We start from the raw sequence: 17957 nt of genomic DNA on the forward strand, positions 1-17957 counted from the left end.
CAGGGGAGGGTCAGAGAGAGAGGGAGATACAAATCAGAAGCAGATTCCAGCCTCTGAGCTAGCTGTCAGCACAGAGCCCCATGCAGAGCTCGAACCCACGAACCCCAAGATCATGACCTGAGCCAAAGCCTGACGCTTAACTGAGTGAGCCACCCAGGTGCCCCTAAATAAACGTTTTTTAATTACCATATACAAGAGTTACTTTCATCAGAATTTCTAAACCGCAAATATAAAGACCTTAAGAATCTATATTCTAGTTTTCCCATGTTGTAAGTTTTAAGTCATTTACAATACCAAAATGTTATTATTCACAAATATTTTAAATATCTTATATTTTTTCTCTTCATTAAAACGACATAATTTTTTTTTTTAATTTTAGAGAAAGAGAGAGAGACAGTGAGCAGAGACAAAGGGCAACAGAAGAGAGAGAGACAATCTCAAGCAGATTCCACGTTCAGTGTGGGACTCAACATGGAGTTTGATCCCAAGACCCTGGAATCATGACCTGAGCAGAAATCAAGAGTTTGGATGCTCAACCGACTGAGCTACCCAGGCGCCTCAATCCTAAACCAATTTTTTGGACAATTACAATTCCCCACATGAAATTCTCGAACTACTATAATAATCAGAGTTTCAGTTACATAGAATCTGTATTAACCTTATGAGAACTACCTATGTGTTAGTTCAAATTACTCACAATAACATTTTTAACTACTTCATAAAACTTACTATTGTAAAAACTGGAATTTATTTCTTCAGTAATAAGCTAAAATCGTATTTATAATAATGATATAATATAGCCCACATCTAATTAATTTATAAAAAGACCACCCAGCAATTTCCATAGTCTATGCCAGATCAAACTGAAAGGCAGAAAGGGGAAAAAAATAAAATCATGAAAAATAAAATATAAATACCATTTCTAAATCTAATTCAAAAATTAAAGTTATTTCTGACAGATCTTTAATTCACATTACAGTTACTATCACTGCTTCCTCATCTAACCACCCAGTTTTCAACAGTATTCTAAATCCGATAAAAAATAATTATTTTTCAGCTTCCAAGACAATTTTATGTTTTCTTATCAATTTTTGGAATTACCATTTCCACTCTTAACATACTTGGATTCAAATCTGGTTCTGAGGCACAGAATAATATTTATAAATGACCTAGAAACCATTACTACACTACAAACGCCAACATAATAAGAAAATCACCTAGCTGACCTAGATTAACTACTAGCTCTGTCATAAAAAAGAAGATTTTGGACTCATGAGTAATTTCCATTCTAGAAACCTTATCTTTCTTTGTCACCTCAAATATTATCAAGAAATTGGCATAGAACAGGTATCTACTAAAAGTTTGAGGAAAGAGATAAAGAAAGAAGAAAATCCTGATATAAGTTTTGATGCATACTAACAAAGGTTACGTAAGCATTTTGAAAATAAGCACTTGATTGATTTTTACCCAATGCCTTCTACCTCGGGTCCAAATCAAAAGTCATCAATATAACTGTATCTTGTAAATACATGGATTTGCTTAAAAGAATACTTTGGACCCAGGTTCTTATTACACTACATGAAAAAGTTCACATGCTGCTAACTACAATGTGAGGCAGCATTAGATTAATGAAAACCAATATAATATGAGGGAGTGAATAGTTTAGGACCTAAGAAAATTTTAGCTCATTCACAGATTTCCTTATTTTTACTTATTGTCAATGGTCACATCCCCTTAAAAAATGTCTCTCCATTCCCCAAAGTAAGTGGTCTCTAGACAAGTAATTATTTGAGAGTTTTTCAAATCTTTGAGACCTTTCCAACAGGAACAGGCAAAGAGTCTCCCTTATTCATGCTGAGGAAGCAACTTTAAGGAAGAGGACATGGGGCCAACCAACCAGCAGCAAGACGTAGACGACTGGTCCACAGGGAAGAAGTCACAATGAACATGTCCCGTTTTTAAAGTCACACATAGGAAATATCTACTATCATTTTTACCTGCTCAAATATATTGATAAAAATGGTAACTGAATAGAATCAAATATTCACAATTAATGCTAACCACAGTCTACATTTGTGTTTATTCAAAATTTTCAGTTTAAAACACAGGCTTAGAACGCATAACAGATACATACAGAGTCATGTGACTGACAATCATCAGAACCGTAATTTCAAACCACGTCTGCTCATTTTAATAGCCTGGCTGTGTTGCCCACTAGGACTGGGGAGAAGCTGTGTGGCCTGGGAAGCAGCAGGCCTCTCCAGGCAAGAGCTCATCCACAAACCTGCAGTAGCTTAATTCACTTAAATCTCTGTTTTCTCATCTGGAAATCAGTATAATAATTCCATTTAGCCTATAAACTTTACAGAGATACCTACAGTAAAGGACAAACGGATGTGAAAGTGTTTTGAAAAGATGAAAGTTATATATGAAGTAAGACTATCGAATACACAAGCTCTCTGAAGGCAAGAATTTTATTCTCCTCCATTGCTCTGAAAATGCTGTTTAGTTCACAGCCAAGGGCCAGGATACAGAAAGGAAGGGGATATTTAGATTGTATGACAAACTAATCCAGGCATTTCTCTTCTCATTTAAACCCCCAATAATATTATCAGGCATGATGAAGAAACAACCTCATCTTATAAAGAGAAAAAACTTTGCATCAGAAAGCTACTGAGCATATTCAAACTCATTTTTGCTGAATGCAAATCCTCTTGCATTCTCTTGACAGGTTTTCATTTAAGTAAATATCATTTAATTTAGTGAAATAAGACATTAGGAATCTATGATATGTACAGCTCAAAAAGATATCAAACAATATCTTAATTATGTGCTTGAAAGATCTACCAGGGATATGAGAATTCTAAATTGTTGACATCCTAAATGTTAGGACATGTGACAAAGGGAAAGTGCATACCACTGGATTTTCAGCACTTCAGTTTTTAAAAATCAGTTTCATAATTTAGTGCGCCAAGCAAAACTTTAAGAGGTTTTATTGTTTATGCTGTCATCTCTTTGCCACCAAACGCCATATGCCTGCCCTGGTATATAAAGGATAAAAGAAGAATCCAACAAGAAACTAGAAATGCATTTTTCTTTATCCCCCTCCTTCTCTTTCCTTTTTTAATTCTTTAATGTTTATTTATTTTTGAGAGAGAGAGAGACAGCGCATGAGCGGGGGAGGGGCAGAGAGAGAGGGAGATCCAGACTCTGAAGGGGACTCCAGGCTCTGAGATGTCAGCACAGAGCCTGTTGTAGGCTTGAACTCCAGGACCAGAAGATCAGGACCTGAGCCCAAGTTGGATGCTTAAGACTGAGCCACCCAGGCACCCCTGCCCCTCTTAAAACAATTCATATCAAAATTACCTTAAGATCCTAACACAAGAAGTAATAATATAAATTCACTAATTTTCATGTACTTAGTGCAAACATAGAATGCAGCATTTTATGACTATTGTGTATCTTCAAAACAATCCTCTAATGGATGATTCCCTTTCACAAAGGTGGAAACTAAGACATACCTAGATTAAACTTGTCTAAGGCCACACACCTAACAAACAATAGGACTAGAATTTGGCTCGAAGTTCAGACTCTATCCAATGCTACTCTGCCTCTCATGATATCAAGGCTGCAAGAAATCCAAGGTTTTTTTTTCCCCCCACAGGCAAAGCATTAAGATGACAACTGTTGACTCACTGTGTTCTGAGTATAAACATGAGGATTTATAGTCTTTCCCATCAAAGAACTAAAACTATATAGTTCCTTGATATTCTCTGTGCATTGTTGCCTTTCTTCCTAAGATTTTCTGTCCATATGTCAATTAGTAATAACACCATAAATTTGTAAACACTAGAAAGCTGTTAAAATAAATAAAGCTAACAGTTGTGAAAGCGCTTGGGAATTACAAAGCTTGATGTCTTTCTTTCATACAGAAACTTAAGAACAAGATTGAAATTTTTCAATTCCTGACAAACACAAGACACAAATAAAGAAAAAGCATGACATAAGTTGAAATATATCTTTCAAGAAAGGCTGGCAAAGCACAAATCTTTCCTACCACCCCTAGAGATCATCACTTCCAGAATTTACTCTGTCAAAGGCTTTTTTTGACAAAGGCTTCCTTATTTTTTTAAGGAAGCCCCTCCTCTCACTCTAGAGTTTTAGGAGTTATTTCTGTGGTAGTGGATCGTTGAAAACAGATAGCCCCATTAAAAATCTGTAATCCACAATAAATACCCTACATGAAGCCCTTGAGGACTAAGTTAAAAATGTTCCAAATTACCATCATTAAAATACATATGACAATATTTTCAAATATATTGACCAAACTGATCATCCTAAACCTTATAACCCTTATTCTTCAGATGGAAACTATTCATTGTGCTCTGCATTTCTGTGCCAAAAAGCTCCTTAAGAATTTTTAAATAATTAACTTTAATGACAAAAATTATATATTGCTGGAGAATTATAATTAATTGCATTGAATATTCTTCTAACACATGCTAATATATTTTTAAATATATCTGGGATTGTTAAAATGTTATTTAGATGTTACAGAACTAGAATGTGTCATTACCAGATATCATAATCTACAAGACACATTTTTCTGTGTTCTACTGACATTTATCAGCAGTTGTTCAGTGGCTACAGTGTCTCGGGCTCCCCAGGCAGGAGGTGAAGTTTACCATGACTCAAGGCATACCCTTCCTCAATTCAAAATCTAGTGATATGTTCCACATTACATATTTTTATCTACAACGTTTTCCAAAACTTTTCAGTCAGTATTTATCTCATAATTACCAAGGCATATCTTTCTCCCAGCTCTGAAGACTAATGTGCCTGAAATTGGTGTTTTGCATAAAAGGATACAAAATGTCTCTTTCCCTCCTTGTCTCCCTCGGGAATAGTTAGTAGTTTCTATTTGTCAAAAGTAATATTGTGTAACAATTCATTGTTTTGGAGTCGTCCAAAGCCATTGCCTATAAAGATTGACAATAGATGTGCAATTCAGGGGACTCCGTAACAAAAAGAAGCTTAAAAAAGAGAATCTCTAGTTCCAAATTTCTACTGCCCTGCCTAGTACATCAAGTTACAGTGACATTTGGAGTTCCTCCTGCTTTTTCATGGCCCTCTTCCCACACTTTAAGAAATCTGTCAATTTCAATTTGCAATAAAGAAAAATAAATACTTTCCCCTTTGGCTGAAGATACTTATTTCAAAATATTTATTTCATTCTATTCCTCTAGTCTTGCCTAAGAAATAAAAAATATATATATAATCAAATTGCTGACATCCTTAACTGCAATGGACTGAATACCGACGCTAGGAAATTATACAATGAAAACTAAATCTGAAAGAGAATTGTAACGTAAGGCTTTAATATCAGCTGCAAAGTCTTATGGGTTGAGGAAATAGTTCCTTTTTTTAATGTTCATCTATTTATTTTGAGAAAGAGAGCACACACACTCTGGAAATTGCGGTATAAAATATTGTGGGAGCAGGGGGAGATTAAGACAATTTTCAAGGAATATGTATAGTCAAATTTTATGGATAATCCAAAACTAAAATGGAAGCTGGGCATACCCATTAAGGATCAGGACCCTTATAATAGAGTCTGGCATTCTGACCACTACCAACACAGCTTTGGCATCATCTTACCAGCATTCGCAAATTTTCTTTAAAGTGTGTCTTCTACTTATCTTCAGCAAATCATTTTAATGTTTTTTGAGTTTTTTTATTTTTGAGAGAAAGAGAAAGAGAGAGCTCATGCACGCCAGTGGGGAAGGGGAGACACAGAATCCTAAGCAGGCTCCAGGCTCTGAACTGTCAGCATAGGCCTTCATGTGGGGCCTTAACTCAAGAGTCATGAGATCATGACCTGAGCGGAAGTAGGACACTCAACCAACTGAGCCACCCAGGCGCCCCTTTAGCAAATCATTTTAACATGTAACTGTGTACCTTAAGGAATAGATATAGTTAACACTGAACATATGTAGCTTGTAGATGGAAATGAAAAATATATTACACCTCTTTCTAAATAGGGAATGAGGCAGTCCACCAAGTAAATTGTTTCTTTTGAAATCAAAAGGAAAAGGAAAAGCAAAATTCTGACCTTAAAAAGTATTATTCTGTAATAAGAAAATATCCTATAATATTAAATGTACTTAACAGATAAACAATCATTAAGTCACTCAAAGTACTAGGAACTCGTCCAGGGTTTGTCAAGGATAGAAAGACAACAATGCATGATCCTGCCTCCTTTAAGAAGGCCACATTCTCATTCCCCACACTAATTTTTAAATGATTTAATTCTATGAATTAAAATTATCAAAAATATAAAATCAATTGAACAGTACTGAAAAATTATAGGTACCAAACTCCTAATCAGCCATTGTAAGAACCATATTCATCTTTTTTCCCCCAAATTAGTAAAATTAGCTTTGAAAAACATTTTGAGGTTCAAAATTTTTAAATCAGGGGAGACTCTGTAATTTTAACTCTAAATTCAACTACTAATTATCCTATTGTACGAAAAAGACATAGTCATATAAGATGTTTGGCAATTAGTTATTCAAATTGCTAGAGAAAAATCTCAGAAATTTTGACTGAAACTTACCATAGTAAAAAAGCTACTATTTTAATCACATCTAGGGAACCTTCAGTAGGATCCAGTTGGAAAAGAAAAAGAAAAGGGAATATAATTTGCCCAGTGGCCACTACCTATTCCAATAAAACATTTAAATCTAATAACAAGATTTTAGCTCTGTATAATGTATCCTTTGTGCACTTAAAACAAAAATCTCTAAATTTAAATTTTATTTTCTGTAATGGCATTTCCTTTCCAGATTAAGTATCTCCATTGACTTTTTTTTAAAAAAGAGAGAAGGAGAAAGAGGAAGAAAAGAAGTAGGAAAAATATACTCTCTGAAAACTCAAGAATACAAAAAAACATGCTAGAATAATTAGGAAACAGCTGTTCTTTCCAGCCTTCCTTAAAATGTAGGGGGCCCTAGGAAGTTGAAAAGTCTGTACAGTGTTATTGGAAGAGATTATGAGAGGATTCGAGGTCTGAGCATGAATCAGCATTCTACCGTCATAATGTCACAGTGCAATGACCTTATCACTTTAAAGGCTTGATGTGAAATGGAAATTCTCCATACTCCTTGAGTCAGCAGGTTGAAGCCTGCAAGATCTCAAAAAGGAATAGGATAGGAATAAATTTTCTTTAACATCAAGTTTCTATCATTTCATATAGCATTTTTATTTAAATATTTAATGTCTCTAATCTTAAAATAGAATGTTTCAACCAATGCCATTCTTTGATTGTATAGTGTGGTATAGTAGAGTATAATGTATCATTTTCTTGAAATTCTCTTGTGATAAGTATGGCAATTTAATTACAAAAAAAACTAATGACAAATTAATTATTCTTACATATAAAGAGCAACTTCTTTCTTCATAAACCTCAATTAAATATAACAATATTCACACCACCAGGTTGTAAGGTAGTGTGTTCTGGTACATGTGCCCCAGTTTTCTTCACACCATGAATTCTTATCTTTGTTTAATAGGATCCAAATTGATTTTACTTTTACAAAATTTTTGCATATGTTGATAACTCCAGTTTCAGTGATTACCTCAATGAAAATGGCATGACATGATAGCCAAGCCCATCTATAACCACTTATAATCTATAACTACATATAAACGTAAACGTGCCCGCGTGCGCACACACACACACACTCACCCACAGTCATATTCATGCAAAATGTGATAAAGGTTTAGCAAACATTAATTAATTTGATGAACATAGATACACAATTTTAATAATTCACAACTAAAATTCAATGACAAGAAATATACCTGAAAAATGATATCAGCAGTATCAAGGTTTAAAAGCTGAAGAAATACAAGTTTAGAATTCTCTCTCTTATAAGAGGATTTACAGTCAATGCCGCCTCTGAATACCTTTAGTAGTTATTTATTATTATTATTATTAATGAATTTTACAAGAATATTTAAGATAATCTACATCAACTCAAAGACACTGTTTTTAAAAGGCATTGAGTTATTTTTCAAACAGCATTTTAAGTGAAGTTATTCAAAGTCGATGCCATTTATATATTTTTTCCATTTCTCTAAATAAATGTGTTTACAATGTTTCAAAAGATATTTTGTGTGCGCAACAGTTTTATGAAAGAACAATATTTTCTCCAACATCCCCATCTGCTGGCTTAGAGAAAAAGTAGATTTTTACCTGTTATTTCTTTAAATATTTTTATAATTTATTTTATGGAATTGAAATATAAAATTATTAAATTATTTTAAAATAGACCAATAGCAATTTGACAAAGTCATTCATGAAAAGAAAGAGAAAGAAGAGAATTTGAAAAGGAAACCTAATCCTTAAAAGTTTTCATTCTAAAGTCCTATGGGATCAAATACTCATGTTTCTAGCTGCTGTAGACAGTTTTATTTTAAAGAAATTTTAGGAACGAGAACAACATTAGTTGTAAAATATAAAAATATTTAGTATTTTCCTAAAATGTTTTATTAAACTATATAAAATAAATGGCATAAAACATATGCCCAAATCAGATTTATATTTTACCAAAAAATTTAGTTACTGTAATATATTGCCTTTGTATAAGAACTATTAGAATATCTTTATATCCTCATACTAAGATTTTAGGAGAAGACCACCGTGGCCAGTGCACACTAAAGGCATCAAGGTCCACAAGATTTTGAAAACTATTCAAAAGAGCATAAAAGAAAAATTTTAGAAGAGGAAATGAATTTCTATGAGAAAAGTGTTCATATATTCCCTGACAACTAGAAGGCACTCAATGCATATTGAAAAAAAGGAGGGAAGGGAGTGGAGAGTGAGGAAAGAAAGAAGGAGGAAAAGAAGAAAGGGAAGGGGGGGGAGAAGGGGGCATGGAAGGGAGGGAGGAATTCTTGAGGCCCATCACTAGTCTGAACTGTTGAACACATCAGATACTAGTCTTTTTTTCTGATTTTATGGTTTGTATTTTCTCATATTAAAGGTTTATGTTAACAGTTTTCAGGGAAAAAAACGTCTTAGTACTATCTCTAGCTAAGAAAAAAGAGAATGAGGAAAGAAAAAGGAGAAGGAGGAAGGGAATAAAGAGCAAAAGAAAAAATTGGAAGTCTTTCTTTATGTCCTCAGGTACCCATGGAAACAAATGGGAACAAACAGGTACTTTCGTCACCCACTGTGACTGTGAAAGAGGAAGACGTGGGAGTTCAGTGCGCAGTCATTTTACCCAGCTCACAATACAATGACTTCATTTCATTTGCATAAGCTTAACCCATGTGGTGGATCTTGCTGGATTCTTAAATCAGTGTCAAACTAGCCATTCCAAATAAGTGCCTTCATTTCAGGAATAAAATTAAATTAGTAAACTAATTTTTTTGATTTTGAAATTATACTATGAAGTCATAAAACTCCACTTTCTTAATATATAAATGTAAGTCTATGAGAATTTTACAGTTTAGGCAAAACAAGAAAACTGTGAATATAGATGATGCATATTTTAATAATGGAGTTAAGAAGTAGAATTCCTTAGATTTCTGGAGGAAATGAGAGAAAGTCATCTTTGTTTTAGCTATCACCAGGTTTAGGGCTGCTTCCACTTCACATAGTAAAGGATCATGGTCTCCCCTGACAGAAAAGGCAAGCCAACAAAGGCTAAGCATTGGAGAAAAACCTGGAGCAGGATTTAAATGATCGAGACTGATCTTGACAAATTTGATAGTCAAGATTTCCATTCATTTCTTGACTGCTGACTTCATGACTGTAGTTTCCTTGAGCATAAAAGAGTTAAATGAATTTTACCTTTCCTAGTGCCCTTGGCAAAACAAAAAGAAATAAAAAAGGACACAAACACTCCATTTCATATTACAATCTCTAGGTTGTAAAATTCCTAAGGGAATGAAGAAACTGAGTCACAAAAATGTTAAGTTATCTGCTCAATGAGTCAATGTCAACTCCAGAAAATTCTATCCAACGTCTTTTTTTTTGTATAACAGTCCCTTACTAGTTCTCTTTACCAATCAGTAAGATTACTTACAACATGGGAGTAGTACATGCCAAACTTAAAAAGACATTCAGTTCTTTACCAGAATTTGTTTTAGTGTCTTACAATGATAATCCTTGAAGGAGTAATTTTGGGATCTAGAGACATACATTTTTATTTCAGCTTCATTTTCTGAGAAAAACAAAAAAATCTGTGCAAAATGATGATTTGATTTTCCCAGTTTCTCAGATGTGTGGTCAAACAAATTAAGGTGTGTGTGTGTGTGTGTGTGTGTGTGTGTGTGTGTTTTCAATGAAAGCCATGCACCATGTATGTATTCATTCTGTGAACCTTCATGGAGTTGCATATGTATATAATATACATTTTCTGTATGCATATCTTACTTCAATAAAATTTACATCAAAAATAAATCTATTCAAAAATATTGAGACTAAGGACCTAAACTAGTTATAACCTAAATGAAAAATAATCTTTAATCTTTACAAAGCCTCAACAGTCATTCAATATCTCTTAGAATCAAGGAATATTCATTTTGTTCAGTGGACATACCTGTCATTTTCTCACTCGGGTCCTCTCATTATTTTCACCAATGAGTGAACTTCTCAAACACTGACCATTTTCCAAAGCATACCTGTCAATTACTTTCACCCTGTGTTAAAAATCTACACACTTCCAGTAATCATAATCTTTAGTTTCATTTCTTTTCAAAGCATTTTCACACTAGTACACAATTACATACAGTTAGATACATAGCACAGGCATATGTTAAAACTCCTAACTCAGGAAAAAAGTAGAAACTTTATATCAAAACAAATGAATAACCTAAATCTGGTAGGTCAATAGGTCAAGTATAAAAATCTTCAACAATTAAATTAACAGCAGTGTCTTTGTATGTGTATATGTACTAATATTGTTCCAAATATACTGAATATTCTTCTACGGGGTTTTTTTTAAAGCTGCAAATCCACTTTAAGACTCTTGTCTCTCTTCCCGCACACCCACCCTGGGCTTTAGTTTCTTTTCTTACTTGGTTTCAACATTTAAATACACACACACACACACACACACACACACACACACACACACACAGCACTGAAACCTTCTGAAATAGGTTCTTCATAAACAATTGAATTGTAGACACCTAAGAGGACCACAATAATGCCCCTGTTCTATCAGGAAAGGAAAATTGTTTCATTTCTTCATCCGTGTGATGGTAGTTTCAAAAGGAGCTAATGACGTTCCTGATATACTATAATCAAGCTAACCAATGATTAAGGCTTAGTATGGGAGCTGAGAGGGCAACCAGTTTGTCTAATGTGGGAACACTGCAGTTTGCTTTTACTGGGGTAATTTTCCGGTAGCTCCTTTACACTGAAGCTAAAATGAAACGTGGGCCATCTGCAACCCACCCCTCGAAACTGTTAACTATGAAACAAAAACCGAGAACATTAAGGCAGGAAAGAGTCTCCCAGGCCGGGAGGCAGGAAATGATGGCAGCTGCTGGGAAGGGGGCAGGAAAGGTACAGCGGCGGCGGCTGCACTGCCCACGCCGTCGCAGGGCTGGGAGCGCCAGGACAGGAGCCTCTACTGAATCTTTTAGACACTTGACTGCTTGGGTTCTCTTACTTCTCCCGAAGCCTTGTTAGAGCTTCGTCGCGTGTCCCGGAACCCTGAGCGAGTGCTGGGGCTAATATGGATAACTGCAAAGACTAAAATGGCTGATCAGCCACTTCAGATTTCCAAACTCGGCGGCTCCAACTGCTTTCAGGTCCTGCTGCTCTCGCTGCCTTTGCTGGAGCCCCGCCACCTGAGATCAAAGCGCACCCGGCCGGCGAACTGACCGCGGCGCCCCCGGCAGAATCGCCCCTTAAAACTTACGCTGAAGCTCTACAGAGCAACGAGAAATTGACAGCGCTCCCCCTCCACCCCTACCCGACCCGGCCGGGTTCTGGGCCTGCGTCAGCCTAGCTTCTCTCCGCTCCTCGCCGCGCCCCTCCGGTGGGCGTTACGTAACAGCCCCGAACCCAACTCCAGAACCATTTTAACAACTTGTCCCATCGAGGTGGGGAATATGGGGCTCCCGGGGTCCATACGACGAATCCGAGCTGGGCCTGTGGATTTAAATCCAGGGCCACGAGAGGAGTGTAGCTGCCGGGGCAGGCGGCCAGGCAGTCCCCGTGGGACCTACCCAGCAGCTCGACAGCGCGCCCAGGAAAACAGCGTGGTCTCTGTGGTCAGGGTACCACCAGGCGCTCAAGGAGGGGGAGGGGGGGGAGATGGGGGGAGGAGCAGGCGGAAGAATAGGGAGGGCTTCTCTTGAAGCGCCCAAGACTAGAACCCCCCGAACCAAAGGAAGCCCCCTGCAGCTCCAGTCACCATCCCACCTCCCTAGTGCGCACACTCTCCAATGCCTTTCGGAACCTCTTCAGCACCCCACCCCCCACCGCCAGTGGGGTCCCTGAGATTGCAGCCACTTTCTCCCTACGCCGTCACACGCACGCGCGTGTGCAGTCACTCACACCCACACACTGACACACTGAAACACACACACCACCCCATACTCACACTCGCGGGCGCTCCGCGTGCGGCATCCATAAAAAACCATGAATATTCATTACTTACAAGCATTGGTGACTGCGAAGCTGTTTGCTACCTCCAAATTGTCGATGTGGGGAGTCAGTCTGAACTCCGAAGTGGAAAACTGAACCATCCCTACCCGAAATGCACTGTATTCCTGATCGGCGCCCCTGGGAAATAGCCCCCCTGCAAAGAACAAACACCAAGCAGGAGAACAGTGTCAGTGCCGAGAAGGAAAGGAGGGGAGCCCACTAGCTCCCAACAGCCCAGGAGTCTCTTATTCGCGCTAATAGGCCGAATAAACACATCAACGGACTCGGGCAGCGGGGAGCTGATGTCCAAACGGTAGCTAGAGGGTCAAGACACAGATGAGAGAGTCTGAGGGCCAGGTAGGTGGCCAGAAAGGTTAGCCTTTTCTGGTAATCACAAGCTTTGCATTCAGACCGTCTAGAGAATCTGAACGAACAGGAAAATGTTGTTTAAGGAAGAATTCATAAAATTTGGAGATCAGAAATGAGAACACCTTTTCCTCTTCTGTGCCAAAGCCAATACACATGCTAAGAAAAACATGTATATTCTAGGCAGTTTAAATCTGGAATGCAGTCAAGGTATGACATAAGTCTACATGACATGAATTAATTTGTCCACTGTGAACAAAGATTACCACCAAATTATGCACAATTCAAAAGCAGAGCACAAAGGGTACCTACCTATCTGTATGCTGTTAGAAGAGACACCAAAAATCAGTCCCCATAAAACAGGAGAAAGGAGGGCAGATATATGCATAATCTTTTGCATTTCCAAGAAAAGTAGAGCATCCACAAAATACCCCCTTTTTTTTCCCCCTTTTCCTCCTCTTCCTTCTTTGGCGGTTTTCCTCAGCAAATTAGATCCTCTGCATTTTGAGACAGTAATTTAGCACCAAGCCGCTAAAAATCTGAAGTGGAGACAGAAGAATTCCTATTTCCCAGGTCCTGCTGGTGGCTGCCGATGCCCTGCGCCCTGTCTCTGCTTCCGAAGTCCGGAGGACTGGCTGGATGCAGTTTTCAGCTGAGCTGCCGCTGTGGTTCCAGTATCTTGGAATATTCAGCACCCTCCCATGCACTCACACACACTCACCCTCTCTCGCGCTCTCCTCTCCCTCTCCCGTCTCACACACACGCGCGCGCGCGCACTCACACACACACATACACACACACGCAAGTCACAGAGGAGCAGGCAGTCCTGGGCGCGCGTGCGCGACTCGCGGCAGGCGGCTGGCGCGCGCGTCCAACCCCTCCCCCGCACCCTGCACCCCGCACTGCCCTGGCAGCGTCGCGTGCGCAGCTCTGAGAAAGCGCGGCTCAGAGCCGGGCAGCCTCTATCCCTGGGCTAGACCTCGGGTCTCGCGAGCCGTCGCGCACCCCGAGCGCTTCTGCTTTTCAGCACCGAGGACAGCGACCGGCTCCTAGCCTCGTGCTACCTTTGTGCAGCCGCTGCAGCAGCTGCTGAGATGCTCCAGCCTGGACCAAACGCAGCAAAGCTGATTTCCGGCTGCTGTGCAGAAGCCGAATTGCTAATTGTTGCCGGTGAAGCTTTCCCTTACCAGGCCCTGCTGTTTTACATTGAAAGTAATTTTTATTTTCATTTTCTATAGCCTGGGAAAACTCACCTCGCAATGTAGAAACACTATCATACACCTTACCTGAACCAGCCAAAAACAAACAAGAAAACAAAATACCCATCGAAGAAGTGTTCCAAAATTGTGAAGTTTTGCCAAATGTGAGGTAGCCAGCACCCGGTGGGGGGGGGAACAAAAAACAAAATTTTAGCTTTAAGGGCTAAGTCCCATAGGAGGAGATCCAGATTGAATTTTTGAGATACTTTGCATGGATACCTCATCTTTAGAGTGTATTCCTTTGGGTCATCATGCCAACTTGCAGAGCTAGATGAGTGCAGGTCTTGCAAACTTCACTGTAGATTCCCTCCCATAGTAAAGACATGTAGACTTGGCTCTTTAGAAAAAACCCTTTCTCTATTGAAACCAAAAGACTGTTTGAAGGAAAGGCTCATAGGAGAAAGAAATTAGACTATGAAATAAATCTAGAAAGGCTAACAAGCTGCAGAATCTTTCCCGGGATGGGATGAGAAACCAGATATTCCACCAAGTTTTGGCCCTGAGTTTTGAGAAATCACTGCTCAAACAAAAGAAACTAAGTTTCCATCCCTTTAAACCCATGAGCTCAAGATCACTGTGAAAGAAAAGGTGACGTCAGGAATTAAAAGTTTGTTGGAAGAGAGTTGATGGAGACAATGGGAGACTAGAGATCCCCCTGAGGAATTTATGCACTTCACAAGTGCCAAGCAGTTGTTTGGGAACATGTTCTGGCAATTCCTTCTGTTGCCTCAGAAATTTCTAAGTTTTACAGCTTTTCTTGGTTTAAACAAAGAAATAAAGGAAGGCTGAGTACAAGAGACAATTTCCAGAACGCAGGAGATTGGAGCCCACAATACTAAAGGAATAACTTGCTAATATTTCAGAATGCCAGGAGAACTGGCCTTTCATGCTGCCTTCCTGTGCAATTACTGCATTAATATCATTCCTACAGCCTCCTTGTTGACTGTTATCTCATACCTTATCATTCCAGGCCTTGATTTCCCCATTTTAGAAATGAGAAAGATGGTCAAAGTAGCCTCCATGGCTCTTAAATCCCATAATTCTGTGATACCAAGTTATGATCTTTCCCTGCTTTGGATTTTAGATATTTATTCCTAAGCCAGGAAGCTAAATATCCATAATCTATTACTAAGCCTATTTACTACAGGTAAAAATGCCTCCCGTTTGATCACCAAAAATTTTTTTTAGTCTGTTAATAAACAACTCGCTATATGTAAACCAGGCCCTGTGAATTAAAATGCATTTAGCTTTTTAAAAATTAAATAAGAATAAAAACAGTAAAAGAGATATAAGTAAAAATATATTCAAATTTACAATATAAACACTAATTAAATTAATCTTTACTATTCAATCACTAGTTGTGAGGTAAGGCACAAAAAATGATTTGAAATTATTTCCTATTTGAAATATAGGCTATATACAAAAGATATATAAAGGAATAAATAATATCTCAGATCAAAATAAAAAATACCTTTACAGCTGTTTTCTTTTTTTCCCCATTCCATTTTTTCCACAAGAAGAACTTCAATTTCAAACAAAGTAACTTGGAATGAAAACAGAAAGAGAGGGAAAGGAGATTAAATGTGGAGAAACAGTGGTGTTTAAAGTAAAGATCAATGTTAATTGGCTTTTTTCTCTCAATAATGTTTCAAAAACTATTTTCTACCTAATCTATTTCAATTTCATACCCGAAGATGAACTGAAAATGACTGAATTACCTTCTATAAAAGCAAATGATATAAAGTAAGAATTTGCTGAATCATAGATCATTTTCTCCTGTAAATAATGTAAGATTTTGGGTTAAGCATTACAGTTTAATGCCAAATTATAATTAATATATAACATAGAAATATATAATTTAATTGGCATTACATATAATTCAACTGCTATTCTATTACTGTGTCCTTCAGAAAGCCATTATGTATGTGCATTTCACAACATAGCTGGATACATTTCCTGTAATGTTAGCATTATTGTATTAATATTATTCACAGAACTTTTTTTAATTCACTATTATATTTATACAACTTATATTCTTCAAGCATGTAGTCAATATAAATGTAATACATTTAAATTTACTGAAGTAAATAGTTATGAAAATGCATAAAAATGCTAGAATTTATTTTGAATACTTAGGAATGTCTCATTTCAAATATATATCTCAAATTTATAAGTAGTAATATATATTTTGAAAACTTCAAAGCTGTGAGATCTATAGTTGAATAGAATACTGTATTCAAAGAAACAGAATTTACTATTTTCTGCCCTCTGCTGTTCGACTTTGGTAATTATCTAGAACGTAAGTATAGTTTCTAAAACAAGGATAAGTTACTTTAAAATATGGAAGAAGTAAAAACGTTACCCACCCTATCATTTGTTTGTTTGCTCGGTTGGTTGCTATTGTTGTTCCTTTTGCATGTGTTTAAATATAATTTCATAATTAGGGGTAGAAATGAGATGTAAAATTCCAATTTCTGTTTCACTTATCCTTTGTTTCAACATGGGAAACAATAGTTTTCCTTTTAAATATGCTTTAAAATGCTGAAGGATATTATATATGCTATCCATTCTGCACAGCTTTAATTTGTATTCTATAGTAAAAGACTTTGCATAAAAGAAAGAAAAGTCACTGTGTGTGGAGGAAGGGTGTAATAATTTTTGAATGACTGGTAGAGCAAATTTTAGCTGATTTCATTATCAAAAGTGAATTATAAATTTCATTGCCATACTTCCTAGTGACAAAGTCTCACCAAAGTGGAGATCATCACCTTTCTTCCTATTGGTTCTCTGGAACTGTCAAAGTCTAGGACGTCTGAAAGACTTGGATGCAACTCAACAATAGGAAAGAAGGTCCATGATACTTTTATCAGAAGGTAGCAGTTTGCTTTCTGCACAAGGAACTCAGGTTCCAGACATGAGACATTATTGGCTACAACAAAGCAAATAAATAAATGGAAGAGAAAGCATAAGGATTTTAATCACTCAGGACTATACACAGAAGTTTCAGTTCTTAGAGCACCTGGGTGGCTGAGCTGGTAAGATTCCGACTCTTGATTTTTGCTCAGATAATGATCTCATGGTTGACAAGATGGAGCTCAAAGTCAGCGCAGAGCCCACTTGAAATATTCTCTCCCTCTCTCTCTGCCCCTCCTCCACTCATGCACTCTCTCTCTCTCGCTCTCTCTCTCTCTCTCAAAATAAACTTATAAAAAAGAAGTTTCAGTTCTTTAATTAAGATGAAGAATAATACTAATATTAGTAGTCCTACCAGATTGAGATAACATTCTTTTCTTTTATGCAGCAAAATTATAAATCACTGATTAAGTAAGATCAATCACATAACCTAAAATGTATATCTAAAGAGACACTTTAGGCTTTTGTACCTTTTAATTTTAATTAATTTAGAATGTCCAAAAATGAAAAGAAATAGTTTTCATTTTAAGTTGTTTATGAGACTTGATTATATGGATTTTAATGAATCTTACTCTAATAGGTAACAATAATGTACCAAGAATATTTATTCAAAAACAGTGTTTCAATTCATCCATTAATTCCACAAGCTATAAGGAAATGTTATATCCCAAATAATGTAGTTGACACAGTGGATAAAAAGATGACCCAACAGAAAATTTTTTCAAGAAGTTCCCAGCCTTCATTGCCTG

General features: G+C 37.1%; 1 protein-coding gene across 5 annotated transcripts in view; it reads right to left on the reverse strand.

Annotated features, from left to right (window-relative positions):
• The window catches only part of GRIA2 (glutamate ionotropic receptor AMPA type subunit 2), a 149456-nt gene extending 135601 nt beyond the window's left edge, over window positions 1–13855 (reverse strand). For all 5 annotated transcript variants that reach the window (XM_029939683.1, XM_029939691.1, XM_029939715.1 and 2 more), the window contains exons 1-2: window positions 13349–13855; window positions 12684–12824 (exon numbers count right to left, since the gene is read on the reverse strand). In XM_029939683.1, coding sequence (XP_029795543.1) covers window positions 12684–12824; window positions 13349–13436 — 229 coding nt within the window. In that variant the 5' untranslated portion in view covers window positions 13437–13855. The remainder of the gene's footprint in view (window positions 1–12683; window positions 12825–13348) is intronic.
• Between the last annotated feature and the right edge of the window lie 4102 nt (window positions 13856–17957).

The sequence above is a fragment of the Suricata suricatta genome, chromosome 1, assembly GCF_006229205.1.
Source record: "Suricata suricatta isolate VVHF042 chromosome 1, meerkat_22Aug2017_6uvM2_HiC, whole genome shotgun sequence".
NCBI lineage: Eukaryota > Metazoa > Chordata > Mammalia > Carnivora > Herpestidae > Suricata > Suricata suricatta.